The 24,502-nt window shown below is 37.6% G+C and overlaps 1 protein-coding gene across 1 annotated transcript; it reads right to left on the bottom strand.

Annotated features, from left to right (window-relative positions):
* Nucleotides 1-1,184: 1,184 nt before the first annotated feature.
* On the bottom strand, nucleotides 1,185-21,835 carry LOC105440755. Its single transcript, XM_030984374.1, has 14 exons — nucleotides 21,736-21,835; nucleotides 17,512-17,588; nucleotides 16,601-16,772; nucleotides 14,665-14,954; nucleotides 13,962-14,098; nucleotides 10,108-10,288; nucleotides 9,509-9,625; nucleotides 8,778-9,035; nucleotides 8,403-8,481; nucleotides 7,160-7,437; nucleotides 6,282-6,385; nucleotides 4,919-5,171; nucleotides 3,700-3,894; nucleotides 1,185-3,196 (listed from the first exon to the last, which is right to left on the bottom strand). The coding sequence occupies exons 2-14, from the start codon at nucleotides 17,579-17,581 to the stop codon at nucleotides 2,631-2,633; spliced, it is 2,700 nt and encodes an 899-aa protein (XP_030840234.1). The 5' UTR covers nucleotides 17,582-17,588; nucleotides 21,736-21,835; the 3' UTR covers nucleotides 1,185-2,630.
* Between the last annotated feature and the right edge of the window lie 2,667 nt (nucleotides 21,836-24,502).

The following is a 24,502-nucleotide window of genomic DNA, read 5'->3' as shown; positions in this document are numbered from 1 at the left end:
TGTATATCAGTTGAGGGAATCTATTTAGAAAAGGGAATTTATCTAAAAGTGTTTCCGGGTCCAAGGGTATTTAAATCAAAATGCATCACCGGGGTATAGAGGTGTAAAGTTAGCTATCAGTTGACGTAAGTACCACCCGATTTAGATGCATACGTCAAAAAATAGATTCCCGTTTTGATGGATGGTTCAAATATCTTCTTTATCCACCGGAGGACATTCTACTCTTTTGTCACCAAAGTAAGGAGCTTATATCAGCACTAACTCTCTATGGAATCGATGATGCGTCACCTTGTTTCTCTTACCCCCCCCCCCCCACCCCCGCCAATCGCTCTTCTCTCTCTCTCTCTCTCTCTCTCTCTCTCTCTCTCTATATATATATATATATCAGTCTCTCTCTTTCTCTCAGTCTCTTTTTCTCTCTCTCATTCTCTCTCTCTTTCTCTCTCATTCTATCTCTTTCTTTATCTCAGTCTCTCTCTCATCCCCTCTCTCTCATCCACTCTCTCCCTCTCTCTCCCCTCGCTCTCTCTCTCTCTCTCTCTCTCTCTCTCTCCCTCTCTCTCTTTTTTTGTGTGTATGTCTCTCTCTCTCTCAATCTAGATTTTTCTTTTTCTTCTTCTTTTTAATATCTTCTTGTGAGAAAATAGAATTCGATTCAAACTAGAATATTGAATAAAATTTATGCTGATAGTTGTGTCCCTAGTCCCTCGATATACGACATCGATCCTGATCTTTAAAATGCATCATGGCTGCCTTTATTGTTTTATCTGTATAATATGATAAATATTGTGAAATACATGACACTGTGTATACGGATTTTCACAAATAATAATTTACAATTTGTCTAGCAGCCTGTACCTTAAATTATTTTATCTCTTAAGAGGCATCGACGGTGTCCTTCTATCTTTTGTTGTTCTTTCTCTGTCCCTGTCTCCTCTTTTCTGTTTATGTCTCTCTCTCTCTCTCTCTCTCTCTCTCTCTCTCTCTCTCTCTCTCTCTCTCTCAGTCTTTCCATCTTTAACTTATATCTTCATGATATAAATAATTTCTCTCTCTCTCTCTCTCTCTCTCTCTGTTGTCAACAAAGTATCATTTTAAAATTGTTTAACATGAAGTGTTTTGTCCATTCCTTTTATGTACTGAACAATTTTACACCGCAGACATAAAGGGAAAAACAAATCAAATTACGTTGCCTGCATTTATTTTTATTGTGCAATAAAATATTCCTTGCATACAAAATCCCGAGAAGGAAACGCCGGAAAGGAAAAATCCAGTTTATATATTATTTCCCATCAATTTCTTGTTTTATTCTACGACTAACATCGTTTACTCTCGGCCTTTGCATGCATTGTACAGTAATAAAGTCGAATGAAATATAAATGACGAAGAAAACTATATGAAATTAAATCTAAAGTATACATTATATTCATCAAGAAGCAAAACATGTGGACATTTTGAGGTATGATTCAAAGCAATGTACTCAAATGAGTTTGGAAAATATAATATGTGATAATATACTTGAAATGCATAAATTCTTAGGACCATAACACTTTCATTTTTATCAAATTAACAGGCAACAACTCATTACACGTGCTTCATATGCCATTGTAATCGCTAAGTGAATACTGTTTGAAAATATTACGGTTTCAAAAATGGTTCGAAACCTAAACAGCCCGCTAAACAGTTGGCAAAAATGAAAATATATACAAAATCTTCTTATTGTTATATACATATATAGACAAAAAAATTGCCGTACATTCTTAATTCCTCAAATGATAAGACTAATAGACACTGTCAATACCAATATGAACATCTTGAACAAAGGCATTCGAAATATAACGTATATGCTTTCAGTTGCCTCTACGAAAATAATGTCATATAGCATCCGTATGGTACCAAAAGGATGAGCGATTTCATGTGATTATTTTATTGGAATTTAGAATCTCATCATCAATATAGAATTGGTTTTGGTCGCGTTAAATTAAAAAATTGGATACATGTCATTAGATATTTTCGGAACTAAAATGTGTAATAAAATCACGGATACAGGTGTACTTGTTGTTCATGTACTTTTTCTTTTCTTATCCATGATACCCGTTTTCAGAAGATGTAATTAATTTGGGGGTGAATTTGGTTTATTCCTATACTCTAATATAATCTTTAATATAAGGAATTATAAGAGTGATGAAAAAATAGGAGTCGACAGGTAATAAACTCTTTAATAATAGGAAAAAATGTTTTCGAGACAAGGACTCTTCGGTAGGGCGAAAACTATTCCTTTAGTATAATCATGGCAATGCACATGAAGAGAGAATCAATTTGGTGTTCGGGGCTCATACATAAAACCTTTCTTATCCCAATTGGCAACTAACTATATACTTTAGCCTATGTAATTAGTTGACAACGAGCTTTAGTGTTTACTGAATATGGGCCCAGATCTGTATATCCACAGGAAAACTAGCATGGATTCTTTATCAGGGGCATGCCACTGTCTGTTCGGTGTAATATTTTTTCCCCGCGTAAAAGGTAGAATTTAAGCCTTCTTTGATTCAACAGCTTTCATCATTAACACGTTTTGTGCACCCTACCCCCAATTTGCGCTGAGCAATTGATGTTATTCCTGTTGTGCACTACAGCGCTGAGTTGTCTTCGTTGTTGTCTTTGGGTGTGCTAGTCTCGGTTTCCGGAGGGGGTGGTGGAGGTGGTGTTTCTTCTGGTGGCGGCGGCATACTATCAGTTTCACCAAGTAGAGGAGGGTGGGGGAAGGCCTCTTCTTCCGTATTCTCCTTCGGTAGGGGGCTGATATCAGCAGCAACAACAATGTTCTGGTAGCCGGAGTTATCTTCTTCCTTGTCTTCCAGCATGCCCTCGTTCGAATCGACGACGGCTGCGTCAAAAGCAGCCACGGCGGCGGCCGCCTCTTCAGCCAGGCCCTCGTCCTCAACGAATCCCTTGTTGACAGCGGCGCCGCTATCGACCTCGTCATTGACGACGTAGCTGGTAACGTCGCCGTTGGCTTTTACGGCGGCATAACCGTGACCGGTCTCGGCTACGATACCGGCCTTGGTTGCTTGTGTTCCTTGACTATCTGTGACTTTGGTGATGCCGTTGGCGTTGCGGGTGTCGGTAATCGAGGTGTAGGGGTCATCGCCTTCCTCGTCATCGTCGAGTGTGTGATAGCCGGGTTTTGCGTCTTCTGTAAAAATTAGTTTGTTACATCCAATCAAAAAAATGTGTTAGATCATAATCATTCTACTGTCCATCGTCAGATATATTGAGATACAAGTCAGCAATTGTTGAATAATCAAAGGGATAGGTTAAAGTGAATTCGGCAAATTCATGAGATGTCTAAAATAGTTTTAATTTATGAAAGGACGGATGAAAAAAAAAACTTTTACTTGGCTAATATGGTCGCATTTGAATTCAAAGTAACACTTGTATTACTATATCTAATTAATTATCTTTTTATTTTGACATAAAACAAAGAGTTTTGAGATTTTGAGACACGAAAATACATGTATTAATATAAAGTTATCTGTTTGTACCGAGCTGTGCACAATTATGCGGCTAATATATCTGACAAGCAAAACAAAACAAAAAATAAAGATTTGAAACAGGGCGATTGGGGGGGGGGGGGGTCCGTGGGGATCCCGTGTGATCGTTCCGTCCCTAGCCCGATCTACGAAAAGTGCAATTTACCTGCACCCTCTATGTCTGCCAGTTTCGCAGCGTTCATAGCGTCGCGTTGAGTGACGGTGTAGAGTGACGCTGAAACCACCATTATAAGGAGAGCACCGAATATACAGGCTGCCGCGATTCCGAACTTGAACGCGGATAATTCGCTCTCCAGAGAGTTGATAACGGCGATGTCCGGGTCCGAAGTCGGTTCACGAGCTAATAAGAAAGAAAGACATAGATAATGTTTGTAAAGTCAACCCAAGAACAGTTGTACAGCCATTATTGTATATCATATAGAAATCATGTATGTGTGCGTAAAACATTGTAATAGTCGTACATTTCTGAATTCAATGGTTGGCGGAGAAGGCTGTTGAAATGCCTTCGGTTGCTTTTCCCGAAAGACTTTGCGATTGTCTCATCGAAAGTTTTGATTCGGGAGCCACATGAAATTAATGCCCGTTGTACAAGATGCGTCATATGACTTTTAGATTGAGTGGACGAGAACGGCGTGAACGTTCACTGATCATGCGTGTCCATGGCAAGCCGTTTTAACATTTATTCCTATTTCTTGATATCAATTAACGATTTTTTTTTATTTTATTTTTTTTTAATTTTTTTTTTGTAAAGCAATGGTAATTCTTGATATTAAGACATGACACAGGTAAAGATCTTCGGTTTTACCAACAAATGTGTTGTCCTTATACAGGAACTCAATGTAAATGCTGTATATATGCCTTTAAAGGGATACACAGAGAGAAAATGAAAATAGTCATTTTTGCAAATAAATATTCACGACAGTTCATAATGCTATATTGCCTAATCTAATCGACCCGCCACCCGGAAATTTTTTTCAACTGCAATCTCGAACTACCGAAGTTTGACCTGCCCTGGGCACTAAATCTAGAATTTAGAAAATGGGTTGGAAAAAAAAAGAAACCTTAGGCGTCGCTGAACTATTTTTATGTGGGAAGGCTGTTGGAACAAAGTTTCAGACAAGCTTGCTGACAATTGGTTTTCAGAATGTTAAAGTTTGCAGACAGAAAGAAAAGGTCAACCCCTCCCTTTAATAGGAGATTGCGACGCCCCGACAGTAAACAGGCTACATCCCTCGAGACAGACAACCGACAATGGCCTGCTTACAATAATTGGTCTAAAGGTTATATTGACCGACAGTATCGGTCTCGCGTGGGCTGTCGGTCTCCTGGGATGTCCCCTTAAAACAAACAGACCTACGACTCACCGATGTCAAAGTTAAAATCGGCTTTGAATCCTGTATTCGTTACCGACCCATCCGAAGAAAACATGATAAACATGTCCCGCCCCGTCGACTGGAACATTGTCGTGGGCACATTACTGCCGCAGTAACGACCAACGAGAGTAGAAGCGTTCTGGTCCGGACCATTGTAGAGGGTGACATAGTCGTATATGCAGGATGGGTGGGCCTCGACGTTCATCGCCTTAAAGTTGAAGTACACTACCTGTCCTTCTGGTGCCTGAAGAAGAAAAGAACAGAATTATTCTGAAATGAACATTTAAAACGACCGCAAAGACTTTCAACAAGCTAAAGGGCTTTTAAGAGCAATTTAATATCTCATAGAAATTGGTAATCAGATATTTGCTCCTTCAACAAAAACTCCGTCTTGATTTCGTCAATAGGTTTAAAAATAAGTTTAAGATTATGCCTAAATCACATATGCTCTAGGATTACGGCGGCCGTACGCCCCCGAAATCGAGAGATACATGTTCTTGCGGCGGCCGCAGAGAATCTGCGGTGGCCTCAGGGTCACCCTAGGGCGTATCCCTATCTTTAGAGACCGTACTGGTCCCCGTGGGATTATAACGCGGATTTATAACTGTTTTCATTTCTAGGTTCGCCATAGCTTAGATTAGACACGCCGTAGCCATGCCGTGGAGCGATTCCACGGCGATCGTACGTCGAGCGTACGGAAGCCTTGCATTTTCTTTACAGACTGAAGCGGTAGCATCAGTCTGGCCTACGGTCGCCGTATGGTCCCCCTTCGGCTGCCTTGCGGCCACCTTGCGTCTGCCTTAGTATTTGTCAAAATGCTACGGCCGCCGCAGGGACGCCCTAAGTTGACTGTGCGTGATCACTTCACAGGCCGTACGCAGTCGCAGAATTTCTGTATCCACAAATTCAAAATACGCCATGCGGCTAGCCTAACATAAATTATGTGACCGCTACTGTATGTGACCGTGGGAATGCTGCGGCGGTCCTATAATTGCTATTGGCCGTAGATATTTTAGACCGCATGGCCGCCGGGGCAAATGTGACCTAGGCATTTTAGGGTCAGGGATAGAGCGTAGTATTGGGTCCAGGGCTGGGGTTAAGAATTCAGATATTGTAGGAAATTGTCGCGAACAATATTGTCGCAGGAGCAAGTGTCATACAACACTACAAATCACCTTAGGATTATATATCGCAGGGTGATGAACAAGACTATCAAAATTGCCATAGGCAGCGTTTTTCTTAGTCTTGCAAAAGAGTGCAGGGTAATTCATTCTAGTTAAGACTTTATCAAATGTTTAAACATATTTGCTAAAATCTTCTTGAGAAGTTTCGCAACCAAGTTGAAAGGTCTTACCATGAGGTGTGTTGTACAGGAAACATCGTTGGGATATTCTGCAGGATAGTTGGGTGACGTCACAGCTCCTGGTGCCAATGTGTGGACTTTGTTGCAATCATAAACTGAAACAAGGAGAATGATAGCAATGCACATAAGAAGCAGAGCCAACAAAGATTAGAAAATGCTGTCTTTGCTTTCAATGTTGGATTTTCTCTCGCTCACTCATCTTCTTGAGGAAAAAAATAATATTTTGTACCCCTCCCTCGATCCCTCTGTCTCATTTTCCCCCCTCTCTCTATCTCTCTTTATCTCTCTCTATCTCTCTTTCTCTCTCTCTCTCTCTCTCTTTCTCTCTCTCTCTCTTCTCCTCCTTCATTCGGTTTTAATTCTGTTCTAATTTGTGCTTCTTTTCTTTTTATATGTTTGTTTGTTTTCTACATATGAAGAGCTAAATTCCAAAAGGGGCTAAATCCACTTTAAATGAAAATTGAGTTATTCACATCAGAACATTGTTCACTTAAGTACATGTCTTTCAACAAAATTATTTACCTAAACTTTGGGAGCATTTGTGAAACAATGCACCTTTTAATATATATGACTTTTCCATAGACGACTGAACAAAATCTGGTAAACATTTCCTTTTTTCTCTGACGAAACAAAAATGGATTTAGCTCCTTTGGAATTAAACTCTTCATATACTTTTGGGGTATTTGTTCGTGATTTTTGTTGTGTGTGTGTGTGTGCGTGTGTATCTACATAAAGAATGGTCTAGCAACCCCCTCCCCCTCTCTCTCTCTCTCTCTCTCTCTCCCTCTCTCTCTCTCTCTCTCTCTCGCTCTCTCTCTCATTCCCTCTTTATCATTTTCCAGGAACTCCCTTCTAACAACACAACTTACTCGCTTCGTACTCGAGGAGGAATCCGTAAGCAGACGAGTTTGACGTCATCATCTCGACGACGACCTCCTCGGTGCCCTTGACCATGAACTCGGCTCCCATTGCATACTCGTTGAGGCAGAAGGAGGTCTTCTCAGTCTCGTTGGTGCCGGCGATGGACAGGAGCGCGTAGTCCATATCGACGTCCTCGCACATGGAGTTGCCCTCTACGGCAAGGATATTGAATTTGGTCGTATCGGCGCTCGCGCGGGGCACATTGATGGTCCACGTGTATCTCTGACTGTTTCGTAAAATGAAATGATATTGGATGCAACGGAGAAAGGCACGTTAGTAAATTTGTGAATGAGATTATCAGGACCGAAAAGAGGATGAGGGGATTTTTAAGTACCCTGTCTCAAATGTCTCAAAACTTAAACGCAAAAGGGAATAATTAACTAATTGATTAATTATTCCACGTACTTATTCATTTATTTACTTATGTATTTATTCAATTATGCATATATTTATTTGTCTACCTGTTTTTTTGTTGTGTGCTTTACATCTATTTGTCTGTTTATTTCTTTATCAATTCATTTATTTGTTTATTCCTATAATTTTCCTATTTACTCATGTATATATTTTTTTAGAGGAGCGCGAAAATTATGGGGAGGGGCTACTGCCTACAGAAAAATGTGTGTTACTGCATGTCCCACAAGTTTCTCTGAATTTGTCTTAAAAATATAAGTTTGCGTCACAATCTCTTTAGAGCCCCAGCTGAACACAGAAGTACTTGGTCTAATTGTAAGTACGGGACATAATCTGCATAACTTGTAATACTTCTCGAAAATCAATAAAAAGGAATACAATATTGCTTGACGAATAGACAATTTGTTAAAATGTTCAAATTTGCTCATTAAGCCCCACCGCAAACTAAACGACCATTTTACGATCCGATTTTGGAAGAATTTGAAATAGTATTCAACTTGAACATCCAAACATGTAAAATCTTTTTAATCAAGGTTCCAAATGCTTATACGAATAATGAAATGACAATGTTGGAGAACTGCAGGCTTCGTTGAAGGAACAAACCAATTAAGGACTCTCAATCGTAAGTTCAGTCGTATAAAGGTGGTCGCTAAAGCAGGTTTGACTGTATTGTGGAAGTTTTCATATCTAATGCGATTGCGATTTAATTGAAAACCAGATCACAGAAGGCTCATATAGTATGCGGTGGGCTTAAGGTTTATTACGCAAGAATTTGCTCACTTATCAGGCTCAAGTTCGGCATCAAAATAGGACGGGGATCCGATCACACCTGCGGCCTGGTTTAGCTCACTCCCGGGTTCTAAAATAGGATGAAATGATAATCATTATAGTTTTTCAATTACCGACAATATAACAAAAATCATAGTGTTATAGTTTAATTCAGAGAGGAATGAAGAGAGAGAGAGAGAGAGAGAGAGAGAGAATAACAAAAACTGAGATATCAGCACGGGCCTTTTTCTTTCAAAAATAATTATTATTGTTACAATGGTTGCTGTTGATATTTATTTAAAAAAAATTAAAACAAAAAAAATGTCATTGATACAGTGCGCCCTCCCCTGTTGGCTACGCCCCTGCTATCACCATTGCTATTATTACCTTGTGACTGGTAGACGAAGTGGTTGAAAGTCCTGTTTTGATCGTTGGCTTCGGCTACGGTGCGGAAGCCAGCCATGGCGAAGTCGCATTTAAAGGTGTCGCCGTCATCCTCCTCGGTGACATCGAAGGCCCGGCATCGGATGTCGAGGCACGTGTCGGCGCAGAGCTCCTTGGACGCCTGGTTGTCGTCGGTTCTGGTGATATTGGCTGGGTCAATGCGATCGTAGTAGAAGACATCGAACATCTTCATGAGTCCGTCTGGAGGAGTCCAATAAACAATTGTGGAAAGGCTAGTATCATGAATGAAGTGGTCAACCGCGGCGGTTAAAAATAACACAATAACGTTAAAGAGTGTAAAGTGCGCGGTACAAAGTTCCTATGCGTATTCACTGAGCTCTGTGTAGTGAGATACAGAACTATTAAGAGTAGGCTATTACACTTACGTCATCACGAAAAAAACTGTAGGATTGTACCGCGTCATATGTTTATGATGCCTAAGAGTGGAAGGGAAGTGCTTACCGATCGCATAAATAACCACTTGCGCTCGCTATGCCATAGTGTAGTCAAATACAGTAGGCCTATAAAGAACATGAAGACAGATTGAACTCTGCCCGCTTTGAAATCAGGGAATCTACATCTGTTGACTCATGCACAGTTATACTGAAATCCCAAATAAAAAAGTAAAACAAGATCAAATCAGTCGATGGTTATTAAATTATTTTATTCCTTACCGCAAAATTCCTCGTCCGTGTCATGGTAGCACTGTCCACTTCCGGAACACCTGTACCTGTCGGCTATACACTCTCCACCTCGGCATAAGAACTCGTCTGCCTCACAGGTACCATCCTCTGTTATAGATAAACATAGATAAATATTTAGCAGATTTAGACTTGTTGAGCTCATACTGGTAAGGTTCTTTGTCAGCAATCGAAAAATCCAGTTTGTTCCTTTTCTTCTTCTTTCCATATTGTTTCATTCCTCTGTTCCTCTTTGTATCCTCTTTCTCTTTTTCATCCTCCTTACTGAGATTCTTTCTCAATACTAAAGGTTTTTTAATGTTTCCATAAGACTATATATCTAACTGCTTTAAAAAACTTCTTTTTATAATTTTTGTATCGAATAATAATGTTGACGAGAGGCATCCTTTTGTCATGTTGCAATCATCAACGTAAGCCAAACTTACTAGACCAAACAGAAAGCTAATTTTGACAATTTCCTGTAACCAAAATCGTTTAGTAGTGACAATGATTTCACTTTAAACAAAAAAGAGAGGGATATATATATAATATCGTTTTCTGCATCTGCATGATGATCACGATCTCTTACTTACTGGTTGTCGGGTTTCCACCATTAAAGATGGGGCTGATCCAATCTTCGAACTCGGTGACCCTGGTATACACTCCTGGGAGGCCTGGCCGAGCACACCCGTATCCCCAACTCACAATCCCGATGAGATAGTACTGGTCCGTGGTGCCGTTCTTATATGCCACCATGGGTCCTCCACTGTCACCCTAAAAATGGAAAATCAAATGATAAAATGGTAACGCCCGAGTCACACCGACAGATTCTTGGTCATTCCTACACGGCAACTAATATCCTTTGGCAAGATATTTACCTGCACTTGCTACTCTCCACCCAGGTGTTAAATGGGTACCCGGTAGGATGCGAACGTTCATGTGGTTGAACGAGCAAGTGTGCGCCTGTAAAATGGCGACTGGCTGGAATGCTCCCCAGGGAGTGGAAAATGTGCACACATTGTGTGCGGGTAAGCCTGAATCCGATGACCGGGGTAATAATATATCTGTAAAGCGCTTAGGTACATCGTTGGATCGGTGTATTGAGCGCTATATAAAAAACCGGATTATTATTATTATTATTAATGTAAAAGTATGTTTGGTCTGATGCCGGTGCAGTGTCTGATTCATTAGTATATCATTAGTATATCAGTAGTCTTAAAGTAAATTGCATAAATTAGTCGTTGCTAGGTTGGACAAGCATTATGGCTTGCCCTACCTAACAATTATATGCAGCTTGAATTCTAACTTTCGTAGCGAGGCAAAAATTTGATACATAATAGTATTAAAAAGTATTCCGAAGACTCAACGTATGAACCTAATTCATCTTTATTTTTTGCTTGGAGTGAATATAATTTTGCTAAAGACATAAAATTATAGATGATATGCACTGTTTTTATCATCCCAAACGCGCTGTTTTGATGGACCAAATAAAGCTAAATCAGGTTTCTACATATGGAAACGTTTGCTTGTATTTGTCTCATAAAAGAAGTTGAACACAAACTGACTCCCAGACGGTGTTGAGTGCTCAGGGGTCACGGACCAGTGGCTTCACCAGGCAGGTAGTTCTATTATGTGAATGGGTAAATTAACTATTACAAAATGAGGGGACACATATTACATTTTACAATAGGGACACACATTGTTTTTATTGTGCAGAACATACTCTTTTATTGACTTACTTATTGCATGAAACTATAAAACCAAAATGCATTTTGTATTCTAACAATATGAATACAAAAAATAACAGGTGAATGAAATGCATAAACACTACAAACACCTGGGGAGGAAGCATTCATAAATTTGAATAATTAGTTGATAAACGACTCCGATGAAACAATAAAACCAAAATGTAATTTGCGTTCTGGCAATTGGAGTACAAAGAATGATAGCAGGTGAATGAAATGCTTCAACAACACAAACACCTGGGAAGGAAGCATCCATAAATTTGAATAATTTAGTTGATAAACGACTCCGCATGTGAACGTTTGTTGGAGCAGAAAGCAGTGGATTCTTAACAACACGAACCTATTTAACCCTAATAAGGCCGGGCTATTGAAGTCTTACTACGGCCGGGGGGGGGCATTATGGCCCCCCCTAAGATCTCGGCCGTGAAACGGCCGATCTCCGCGAAAATTTGCACGCATGTCAAGTGAAGTGTATAGAACAATATGATAATTTCAATTTTTTGAAAAAAAATCCCTCATTTGCATATTTATGGTAATTTATGCAAATAACGTCATAAAATCACATTTTTACCCATAAATCCTATATTATTCATATTTAAGCATTCTTTTTCACTACATATATTCATTAGACCATTTGGAACAATTATATGACAAAAAAAATTGGAAGAGCCATTTCCAGCTTATTCCTTATGTTATCTCTTGTTTTTATAATTTCTTATGTATTTCATTGTTTTTTTAAACTTATTTATGTTATTGTTTTTTGTTTTTTTTCATTTCTTCCTACAATTCAACTATTTTGACTCCCAAAACAACCACCTAAACTTTAAACAAGACCCAATAACCAATGTTTGATCTATTTTTAGGAAAAATGACATTTCCATATGTTTTGTACACAAATCACAAAAATGAGCGATTTTCGGGCTGACATGCAAAGACAAAAGGTCACGTGACCTTGTAACTATAGGTCCGATTTTTTTTATCATCGGTTTATCATGAACGGTAGGCGAAATACACAATGCAGTTTCTCAAGTACGTGTTTTACGTTTGCAGGAAAAAGTGCTGCGATACCTTAAAGAAAGAAAATCTAAAATTAAACTATATTCTTGTAGCTAGAAATGTGTAAGAATAAAAGAAATCAACAGACCTTGTTTTATAACTGAAAAGCGAGAAACATTTCATTGTTCAAAGAGATGATGACACAGTCTATTAAACTAATGATTCAGAAATCTGAAAACTACAAGGTTCTCAATTAAAGTGGTTTGCGAGAAGAAAAAAAGCTACATCAATAAACATGATTACATTCATATAAAAACAACCAAGCCCGTCTTTTTCAAACGCTTTCGATGTATCAAGTCACAAATGCAATGATTGACGAAATACCATGCCATCTGACTAGGTGTACTAAACCTGATAATCATGGTCAGACAGAATAAAAATATATTTCGTGACAGAGTATATTTTTGCTACCAATTGTTGGAAATAGTTTAAACAGTATTTTACCTGAGTCCGAACTAATGGTAATCTATTTTTTTGTTTATTATTTAAGATGCAGTAGAAGGAAGTATTTTCTTAAAGTCTGTTCTGTGCACTGAAACATTTCTTAAGGGAACAGTCCACCCTGATTTTAAGTTGGTTTTTATAGAAGTAGAAAAGTTGGAGAAACACGACAGTGAAAGTTTGAGCAAAATCCGATTGAAAATAAGAAAGTTATGAATATTTGACGGTGCACATAAAATTTCGAGGTTCTCTCCAAGTTTCACTGTACAGAGATTCATAATTTCCGACTTTCTCTCAGAAAAATGTTCAATCGTACATGAACCATAAATATCATAATTTTTACATCACCCTTGTATAAAACAAATCTATTCCTTCATCAAAAAATGGGAGAAGTCGAAAATACGTCACAGATTCGCCGATTTGTGCTTTATTGATAACGACTTCAAAAGTTCATAACTTTCTTGTTCGTATTGTATTTTTGCTTTTACGTTCACCAATCTGTTTCTACGATTTCTCTAATTTTAATAAAACCAACTTACAATCAGAGTGCATTTTGCCTTTTTTTTCTTCATAACGTCATTTCATGCATGCTGACGACACTTGCTTGTATGCGTCATTTTGAAAACGAGGACCAATCAAAAATATATACAAACCGTGATTTTCTCGGCTTCCTTTGATGTTTTCGATAACTAGTAAATACATAATGAAACACAATACAAACTACAATTTACGACATTTTTAAAGCTAAATATCATAAATTGAAACATGCAGATTGGAGAACTTCAAGAAACCTCCCGAATAGACGGATTCATACATAGCAAACATTTCCTAGATATAAGTGATAAATGCGATTGACTCAGTGATCTAAAGTCTTACACAAAGGTCTGTACTCTAATAATTGAGTTAAATCCGAGCCCTGATAAAAAAATCACGTTTCACAAAGAAAAAGTAGACCTCAGAGGCTCAGACTTATTTCTTTTGTTAAAAAACATTTGACCAAAAGCTTATCATCGCCTAACATCCAGATTAAATTTAGTAGAAATGGGCAAGACCATGTATACATTAAGAAATACTTTTAATAGTATTATTACTATCAATAAAAGAAAGGATATACAACCGAATTCGCGCCCTTGCCCCTTCAAATATACAATACTTAGAAACAGGCACATAAATTCTGTTTTATTCAACTGCTTTGTAAGTCATACCTGGCAAGAATCGATTCCTCCCTCTGCCACTCCAGCACATATCATATTATCAGTGATTTCCCCCGAGTAGGATACGTTGCATTCATGCTGGTCGTAGATAGGAACTGTGACCTCGTATAACTCAGTTGGACTTGGGCCTGGGGGAGAAAATATTTATGTATATAATTGAAAGGTTTTTAACCGATTTAAGAATTGAAGTTTCATAAAGTATAAAAACACCAGGATCAGAGATTGTCAGACAGGATGGGGCGAAAATATATTAGAGCAAAACAAGAGGCGTGGTTTATCAATCCCGAAAAATTATAATTTTCATTTTTTTGTTTGTTCTTCAATTGGACTTCGCGGCCGTTTTGCCAACCCCAATAATAATAAAAAAAGGACAATAATAATCATACTGATAATAATAATACTAGGCCTTTTCATTGCGACGTCTGTCTATGATTTCTATTCCGGGACGCACAAGGACAAAATTAGATAACAAAAATAAGAGTCCAAATAAAAGGGCGATGCGTTCATTTACTATTGACATGTATTATGGAATTTCATTTTAACTGTTCTGTATAAACGTAATGCTTTTTTATTTAAATATGTTCATGTTTATTCAGGGTCCAATGGAGGACCAATACTTATTGGTGAATGGGCTACCCTGACAAAAGATTAGAAATAAATAAATTAATTAAAAAAATATAAAAAAATTACTTACCGCTTTCTTCCAGAGCACCCCAGCCTGTGACGACTGAATCTTCGCCGACCAAGAACCTCGACTCGTCGCTCTTCTTCGGCAAACAGACCGTGTTCACCTCGTGGTCGCCCCAAAGGTTGAACGTCTTCTCCATCTTGAAGAGGGCGATGTCGTAGTCCAAAGTGGAGGGGTTGAAGTCGGGGTGGACGTAGAGTTCCATTGCCCGACGCATCTGGGTTGAGTCGGTCTCATTGACAAGACTCTTGGAGCCCACCCTGAATTCGAAGATCTCGGGCTCGAAGATGATATCTCTGTTTTGGTTATTTGATGTGAGATAAAAAGTAGAGATTTTAGTTTTGAATATAATTTGAATTTATTTCTGGCCCCGTCTGAGCTGATATCAATCGCAACCAGGCGCGTACGCAGGGGGGGGGGGGGCGGTTGGGGGTTGAACCCCCCCTTCACTTTTGTATGTGTGTATTTTGGAGCAACCCCCCCCCCCCCTATGTGATTTTTTTTTTAAATTATGTCAATGGCTGACCTAAAAGAGATGACCCCCCCCCCAACAGAGCAAAATGTCAAATTTTCAAATTTCGAGACCCCCCCCCCCCAAAAAAAAAAAGTGTCCCTTACCCCGTGCTACTCCTTGAAACCCGAGTGACATACCTTCAGTAAATAAGTCAAAAATGTGCCCCCACCCACGCGAGTCAGAAACACGCCGTTTTTTCTGTCTGATTCATATTGACTGATTTGATTCAAGGGAGATACAAACACAATGCCTGTAATCAAAGTTATGGTGGCTTTTTTAAAGCGAATTTCAACGTTAATGACCAACGCCAATGTTTTATATCCCGTATCATTTCTGCCGTAGTTATTTTTAAAAGGGATCAAAAATTCTGTAACTTAGTCATCATGCCCCTCAAGACATGGGTAAACCCAAAAGAAAAAAACCCTTAAATGATCATACTGAAACACCTGTTCTCAGAGTTAGACTTGACCTCGTGCCGCACTTCGTGACTGTCACAGGTATCTAACGGTTAAAGATGTTTCAGAGTTTATGCATTGCTTTCAAATTTTATAGAAAGAATGAAGAATTATACCGCCAAAAGATTTTTTTTTTAAAGAAAGCTTTGTCGTCCACCTGGACGAATAAATAGGACAGTATAGACGTTTTATAAGATCTGTAACAATACCCGATATACGTATCAAGAAAAGCCAAGTCTGATCGATATGAGCGCTATACAAGAACCCATTTTTAAACTGAGAGGCATTTCCAGAGATTGAATTACCAGTAAGACTTAAGGGGAAGAAAGGATAATCTTTTTGAAATTGTCATTTATCAAATATGATCCATGTTTAAAATGACTACCGTACTACTATCCAATTCCTGTAAAGTATTATGTTTCTGTTTATGTAATTTCACTGCTAAATTTAATGTCAGGTTAAGCTTAAATGTGCACAGTGTCAAAGGTTACTCGCTATGCTCCAATGTGTACACTTTTTTGCGCAGCTGTACACCAATCGTTTTTCAATTCATCTTTATTCAGCGATATAAAAGAAAATAGTACAATGCAATAAAACATATTGACATAATCATATACATGTGTAAAATTAACATATCGTTAGGGGCAGCCAAAAAAGATCAGGATCTTGTGGACTGGTGCCCCTTTGACAAAATTAACAAATTATAAGTAAAACATTAATAATAATCACAAGCAGACACATCCAACACACACACACACACAAACACACACACTCAGGGGCGGATCTAGCTTTTTGCCAAAAATCGCGCCGTTTTACTGTTTTACTTACTTTCTTTCTTTTTTTCTTTTCTTTTCACTTGGCCGCCCAAGGGGGGAGGGGGGGGGGTTGAACCACCGAAACCCCACCACCTAGATCCGCCCCTGGCTATTATTATTATACACGAAAGAGAACAAGCTATTGGAACGGGACTTACACGCAGTGAGCTGCCGTGATGATCCAGTATGGATCAATGAGAGAAGCGCCGCAGATCCGGCGTCCGCCTCGGTAGAAAGCTGCTTGCCATGGGTACTCAAACTCATCGGCCATCTGGCCACCGACGATCATGGAACTTGATCCCTTGTACTGGAGGCCACATGTAGATTCATCTATAACGAATGAAATGAAATAGACATTCAAATATATACATTTATGATTAAATAAATATATATATACATATATATATATATATAATAGGCATATAGAGGGATGATCGAATAAATGAATGAATGAATAAATAAATGAATGAACGAATGTATGATTGACTATATAAATAAATAAATAGATAAATAAATATGTAAATAAATACATGAATAAACGAATTAATCAAAAAATAGATACATACATAAATACATGAATAAATTAATGAATACACGAATGAACGAATGAATGACTAAATCAATAAAATCATAGACAGATAAATAAACATGAACAAATAAATACTTTAAAATACTGTAAGTACATTAATAAAATACATTTGAAAAGGTTAGAAAGGATGGTGAAGGCCGTGTTGCTGTCTAGGTGATACGTCGCCGGAATGTGTCCCAACCCCGACATTAAGGACCTTTGGCAAGATAGTAATCTAAGTTTGCCTCTCTCAACCCAGGTGTAGTCATTCCTTAATTGAGCGCTTTCTGCGTCTTAGGAGGGCAATAGTAATACTTGGTAGGTGCATTGAGCAACCCCCCCCCCACACCCCCGGTCTCCCACCCCTTGGGATAATATACTCACTATTTTCAACTATATAAGCTAGAAACCAGTTCAAATAGGGTCTGTTTTAAAAACTGTTTTACGGAACTGGATAAAATATATCAAGATGAAATGAAATGATAATAACTATATATTTACCTTGCCACTCCTGAGCCAGAATTGGAGCTACCAAAGCTAGTAACAATAGTTGATGTATCCTAATAATCATGTTGTTTCTGAAAAATAAAAAATAAACACATCTAGAATTGAAACAGCTTAATATTATTGTCATTCCAAAGCTAAGAGCGTCATCTACGCTTTGTTCTTTTGGAGAACAGGAAGTGTAAATTGCATTCAACTTGTTATGTATACCATCTAAGGATTGAAAATACATTTAGTACCAACAGAATTAAAAGCGTAAGGGAAAAACATGACAGTAGTAGAAGAGCTGAGGATTGAAATGGGTTATATGAATATTGCAAAATTGTTTACTTTACTTGTATCAAAGAGAACTGTTGCTGAGCTAGCGCCATGAGCGTCCCTGGACGGTGTGTGCGCTCTATAAGTATACACTATTATTATTATTACTATTATTAATGATAATCTGTTTTAATATAACATATACAGCTCAATAAATGCATTTAATGTCATGAAGATAACATTGAACATCTTCCTTTTCAAGCACGCTACATGAAACGTATGAAAAAGTCGACCTTTAGAAATGAAGCATAAAATACATCCATAAACTACATTAAAAACTTAATGGCGCTTGAATCATCTTTACTCTTTAACATACAAGTCAATTATGGAGGAACACGCAAAAACACTTCAGCTTGAATAAAGACAGAAGAAAGAAAACATTTAACATTTGTATTTATTATAATGACGATGCATTTGTATTCAAACATGGGCACTACGTCACGACCCAAAATGTTTTATCTAAAGCAAACAAGTTAAGTTAGCAAATACTCTTTGAGTTAGGAAACTTTTTTGGCGATTATACGGAGTGAACTTTGGACAATTTGCGATTATCTTTGATAATGGCAGTAAAATCGTTAAAGAGATCTCATATAATACAATTTCTCAACGGTATTGTCAATATAATTTTCTGTCAGATTCGTGAATTGAATTAAGCTTAGGAATTTCGATTTAATCAAATCTCAAAAATAAAAAAAGGTTACCGAGATGTATATACTTGTTGTAAATATCTACACATTAGGAATTAGGTATACATTAAGTCAAATAAAAAAGCATGTGTTCTATACAAAGAAACCTCTCTCTTCCTCTCTCTCTCTCTCTCTCTCTCTCTCCTCTCTCTCTCTCTCTCTCTCTCTCGCTCTCTCTATCTCTCTCTCTCTCTCCTTCTTTCATGCTAGCCATTTATAATACCATTATCCTTCTATTACTCCTCTTCCCTTCGCTTCTCGCGCGTCAATGTCAGATTCTCCAAACCTCCTTCATGTAACAAACGTTCCCAACCATCTCATATCTGCCTGGTCCTATGTCCACAGAACAGTTTCCTATTCACTTTAGGCTCTTCTTAACACTTCCTCCTTGCTCACTATGTATGTTAATTGGATCTTCATCATTCTTTCTATAAATCCATACTTCACACGTATCCAGGAATATCTGCTACAAATATCATAGAAGTTGTATACAATATATTCATACCTCATTTTGTGAGAGCGCGAAATTAGTTTTGTGAGATGACAACAGATCTGTCACCTGCCGAGTCAGACAAGTAACTCATAAGATTATTTGACACTTCTATTTTTCCAGAAGATAATTTTATATTTATTGACCTTTTACATGGAGTTTGAAAAACAGATGATCATTGTCAGTTTGCTAACACTTTATTTCTTTGTTTTCTTTGTTAAATAATTTGTGTGCCCCATCATTGTCGGGCATTTAGAATCAAATGATTTGTTTTTTCATGGTTGAGACTCATCAAAGAGCATATAACTTCCCGAACGAAACTATTTTACCAAAATACATATCAATTCCATCACTTTTGATTGTTCAGTTCAACTTTTCACTTGTTTTATAATTCAGATAAACGTATCAAAATCAAACATCAGATAATGATGGTAAATGCAATCATCTGATGAGACCACGATTACAAAACAATGAACACTAAACACACCCCGTCAAAACAAAACAAAAACGCAATGAAAAATGATTTTAGGTTCACTCAAATTTTGTAATTTAGTCATAAATGATTGAAGGAACTTCATAAAAAGCAGCCCTTTTAATTCTAAATCCCTTAAGAGCGAAGGATGAAAGATAAAATTAAGATTTGTAGTGCTTAAAGAGTTACATAATAGTACGTGATACGTAGAAAACTAACTGAGAGGAAGAAAACTACACCCAAGCATCCCGTGCCAGACTTCTCCGTAATCATAGATATTACGTCACAATATGATAATGCGGCTACTTATAAACTTAAGATGGCGACCAGTCATGTATCGTTTAAATCAACTTGCCACGTTGGTTCGGGTTCACACAATGAATAACCGAAATAATAATGTTCCGATTTATTTGACATGTTGATTGACTACACATTATTTGTCTGACTCGAAGAGAGACAACTCCAAACAAATGTTTAGATGTATCATGTAATTAAAAAGTCAAAGTATGTTTCCTGTTGTTTAATAAAAAAAAAAAGAGTTTACATAGCTCATGGAATGATTCAAATGGTGGTTTAAAAATGAAATACTAATATGTTCAACTAATACTTTTAAATACTTTTTTGCTGTGAGTGTAAGCAGAATATGATTCTCCTTTTACTTCTGACAAAGAGAACATGTCTATTTTATGCAACATCTTTGTATTATATTGCTACATCGTTAACATTATGATTGGAGTAAGGATGATTTAGGAAAACAAATTTGACAAATATTCAATCATTACAATGTTCTATATCGGATTGTGCTGACATAAAGTAACGTTATGTGAGTAGGTGACGATATAGAAGAACAATACGTCTATAATATTTTGTAATTTATCCATTAATCCTATTTTTATTCCTCTACTGATGACAAAGTAACTTTGTGCATGTGCCTGCATCAGAGTATAACGTAAGACGTTTTATCACCATTGTTGATTGCCATTATCATTTACCTTACATAGTCGTGACGTTTTAATTTCAAAATTCTATAAAAAGGAAAATGGATCATATCAACTACACTACTTGATTATAATAGTCATATTTCATAAATCATGATAAGCTTAGGAATTATTTTATCTGGTAGAATATGAATCAATTATTATAATGCAGTAGTAATTGACACTTATATGTTTGGTGATAAACATGTACAATTTCTTCTAACAATGATACATTTTTTGTCTGATGAATGATGTTATAATCATTGCTTTATGCGAAATGTATTAGGGTCGTATACTCCTGGTATTTGCTCCTAAAAAAACAGTCGTGCCAACACACACCCCCCCCCCCCCCGTCTTCATATTCATTCCCGCAACCGCCCTTCTTTTCGCTCTCTTGAACTCCTGATCTCCTGTGTGTAAAGTCCTCGTCTTGAATGGATTTTTATGTTGATACGATGCTCTTGGTACACTTGGACATATTTCGTTTCAGATTACAACGATTTCAACGACTGCAGTGGGCATATCAACCCATTGTATAGCGAAATAGGAAAATTGATTTATCCAAGTTCAAAGGTGATGATCCTTATGTTCATGAGGAGACGTCTTATCTGCTCAGAACACTGCAGTTTTGAGTACCGCCCCTCTCTTTCTCTCTCCCTTTGTCATTCTTATCCTCCTCCTTCTCCTCCTCCTCTCTCTCTCTCTCTCACTCTCACTCTCTCTTTCTCTCTCTCTCTCTCTCTCCTCTTCTCTTCATCTATTCATACAGTTCATTTTCCTCTATATGCTAATTGTCTTTCTTTGCGATGAGATTGACATGATCCTCATAATGTAGGGAGTAAAATAAATACAGTGTCAATCACGATCACAATCAAACTAGTTAATCAAAAATCCTTCAAGTTCAACTCCTTCCATTATCGAGTTGTTACAAAATACATGAATAGGCCTACACCATATTGAAGACATGTGCATGGGTTTGGTTAGCAACATATATCTCCGGTCGGTTGTTTTCGATATGCACTGTACAACTGTACATATACTTGGATTCCACATAGATCAAGATGTGCCTCCACATGTAGCAGACTGTATGGATACATGCTATGTCACAACACGATACTTAATGTAAAATACTATGAAATAAAATATAAGTATTCTCATCATCATCTTCACAAAATGAACTCTCACTACATCATCACAATGCAATCATAACCTCATTCGTACAAATCATAACAATCTGTTCCCAAACGAAATATTTCGTAACGAGCGGCGGAGGCTTACCTGTTTTAGTTGTCTGTCGTACGAAAAATTTGTATCTCAATGACGCTGTAACATTACACCGCTTGGGATGTTTCCCAGGCGGCTGGGATTGGGGTAGACTTTACCCCCGTTACCGTCGGGGTTATCACTTCAGGACTACTCCAAAGGCAAATAAAACGGTTAATTATTGATCGAGGAGGGTGATAAAACTATTATCGCAGGGTCGTAAGGTTCCATTGCAGCCTGGCAAATACAATTAACAAACAATGGAATTAATCTGGAGTTAAAACAAAGAACGCGCAATGCATGATTATTTTGATACACGATTTGCATCATTGATGGGTGTATAGTATTTAATGCAGATAGTTTGTTCAGGCTAAGCGATGAAATGTTATGCTTGAAAGTATGAGCACAGAAATAAAAGCAGGCCTTTCAAATATATTACATAATTACAACCGTTTTAATAATAATAATAATAATAACTTATGGCATCATAAGTACAGTTAACATGGTTAGGATTGGTCAGGATAACTAATTAGTGCATCTACAAAATAATCATACCGTAAAGATAAACTTATAGTGTTATTTAGTGATTCTATTGCGATTTTTATCCATTGTAATCCATTCTTCTCTTTGAAAGTGGGGGGGGGTGGTGGTAGGGGTCTACGCTGGGTCTAATCACCGATGTGAACACCATGTATACTAATCATCCACGGCTATCCAATAATTGTGTCAAAATCAGATGTAAAAGTTTGAGCCATGAGTTGAAATATGTTTTGAAATCTTTAAGTAAACATTGGGGTGATAAATTATACCGTAACATATGTGTTCATACGCCCGTTAAAGTGGTCGCCTCTGTTTGAACACGTTTAATCATCTCTAATATTAGATCTAAAAAAATGATAAAGTATGTCATCTTATTTTTTGTGCCCCATTAAGCATTAAATACTTGTTGACTTGTAAGGACAGGTGAATTAAGTGATCTTCTTGCTTATTCTATTCTAAAGCGCCAGGAGTGTCAAATACTCAAGTCTGACAGATATGAGCGCTATACAAGAACCCAACATTATTAGTAGTATTATTATCAATCATTTATTAAATTGAGTCCGCCCCAGGGGAGGACTGGTCATGGAGGGGGGGGGGGGGGGTTCTCCGCAGTCGCATCGAAATTCCGAAGCCGAATTTCAGTCCCTGTCTGCCAGACCTGATTTTACGGTGCAGATTGAATGTGATAAGACAGGATCTAGACCAAAAATGTTTGATTATAAAGGAATAATCAGCCTTCATAGTAATAAAACACAGCCATATAATCACTTGATAAAAGAGCTAGGCTAAGGGGACAGTTCATTTATACACAAGACCCGTCGGTCGTATACCACTCTTGGTGTCTAGCAACACCTTTTCTCGGGTAAACACCCGAATGGTGTCAAATTTCCCGTGAGAACCCACTACTATAAACCTTTAAAAGGTAATGGAAAGGGACACAAGTTGATATTTAGAAAGACTTTGCCATCGTCGTGTTATTTCCTTCGACAACTTTCGACAACCTTCGAGAACTTTCGACAACCTTCGAGAACTTTCGACAACCTCCGACAACTTTGCTCGCGCAAACTCCATCAGAAAACTATTACATATAGGTTTTTCTTTTATTATTGTTATTCAATATCACTTATGTTTATACCTTCGGCTGTTGAACCATGGCTGAACCGAGGAGTGTCCATTATCCGCCATCTTGGCCCTTATCTTAGCCCTTATCATATAAGGCGTTTTTTTTCCCACGAGACTGAATACAGCTGTACTAGCTCCCATGCTAACCCGTGGTAATTATTTACATTACTTATTTAATACCATCAAGCCTGCACGCCCAAGGAGCGATGCATTTGAGTTACAGCCAAAATAAGTTACATAAGTACCTGAAAATACGTTCCTTTTGCTAATTCTAAGCAATGTAAGATATTCTTATTAAAATCAAAATGTGTTTACATGTTGTTGTTGTTGTTGTTTGTTGTAAGCTTCAATCTCAATGTTCATGGTGCAAATGAAAATGTGTAATTTGTACCCAGTCGTTATCACTGTTGTTCAGTATAAAACACGTGATCTCTTTTGTTATTGTTTTATTTTGTAAATAATATACTACACTTATTAGAAAGAGGATCTACTTTGTGGATGTAGAGATTATATTACGATTCATATTGTAACATAGGAGTGCTCAAAAGTGACCTTCACTATTATAGAATAGTGACCTTAAATTGCGTAATTTCTATAGGCCTATATACTTTTTACAACGTCAATATATCTAGGTTTATGAGCCCCATTGTCTGGTTGTACGTAGCTTTATCAGTGGAATTTTAATCCTATATGGTACATGGCCTAATTTCCTATCACCATGGCATATGATGAATTAAAGTCGTAATCTCAATCTTTAAACTTATTTCTCCCTCTCTCTCTCTCTCTCTCTCTCTTTTATCTCTCTCTCTATCTCTCTCTCTCTTTTATCTCTCTCTCTCTCTCTCTTTTATCTCTCTCTCTATCTCTCTCTCTCTCTCTCTTTTATCTCTCTCTCTATCTCTCTCTCTCTCTCTCTCTCTTTCTTTACATTCCGTTTCCTCTTGATTTTTTTTCTTTCCGTCTTTCTCTTTCCGTTCTTTCTCTTCTTCTTTCACTATCTCCTTTCTTTCTCCTTTTCATTCTCTTTCTCTGTCTGTTCCCTTGATTTCTCTACCTTCCTTATGCCTCAATTTTACCTTTCTTCTTAGATACATCTTGTGATCGTTATAATTATTCCTGA

This window comes from Strongylocentrotus purpuratus, unplaced genomic scaffold (assembly GCF_000002235.5).
Source record: "Strongylocentrotus purpuratus isolate Spur 01 unplaced genomic scaffold, Spur_5.0 spur5_scaffold_14, whole genome shotgun sequence".
Classification (NCBI taxonomy): domain Eukaryota; kingdom Metazoa; phylum Echinodermata; class Echinoidea; order Camarodonta; family Strongylocentrotidae; genus Strongylocentrotus; species Strongylocentrotus purpuratus.
The sequence above is the reverse complement of the archived record's forward strand: the minus strand, read 5'-3'. Positions and strand labels throughout refer to the sequence as shown.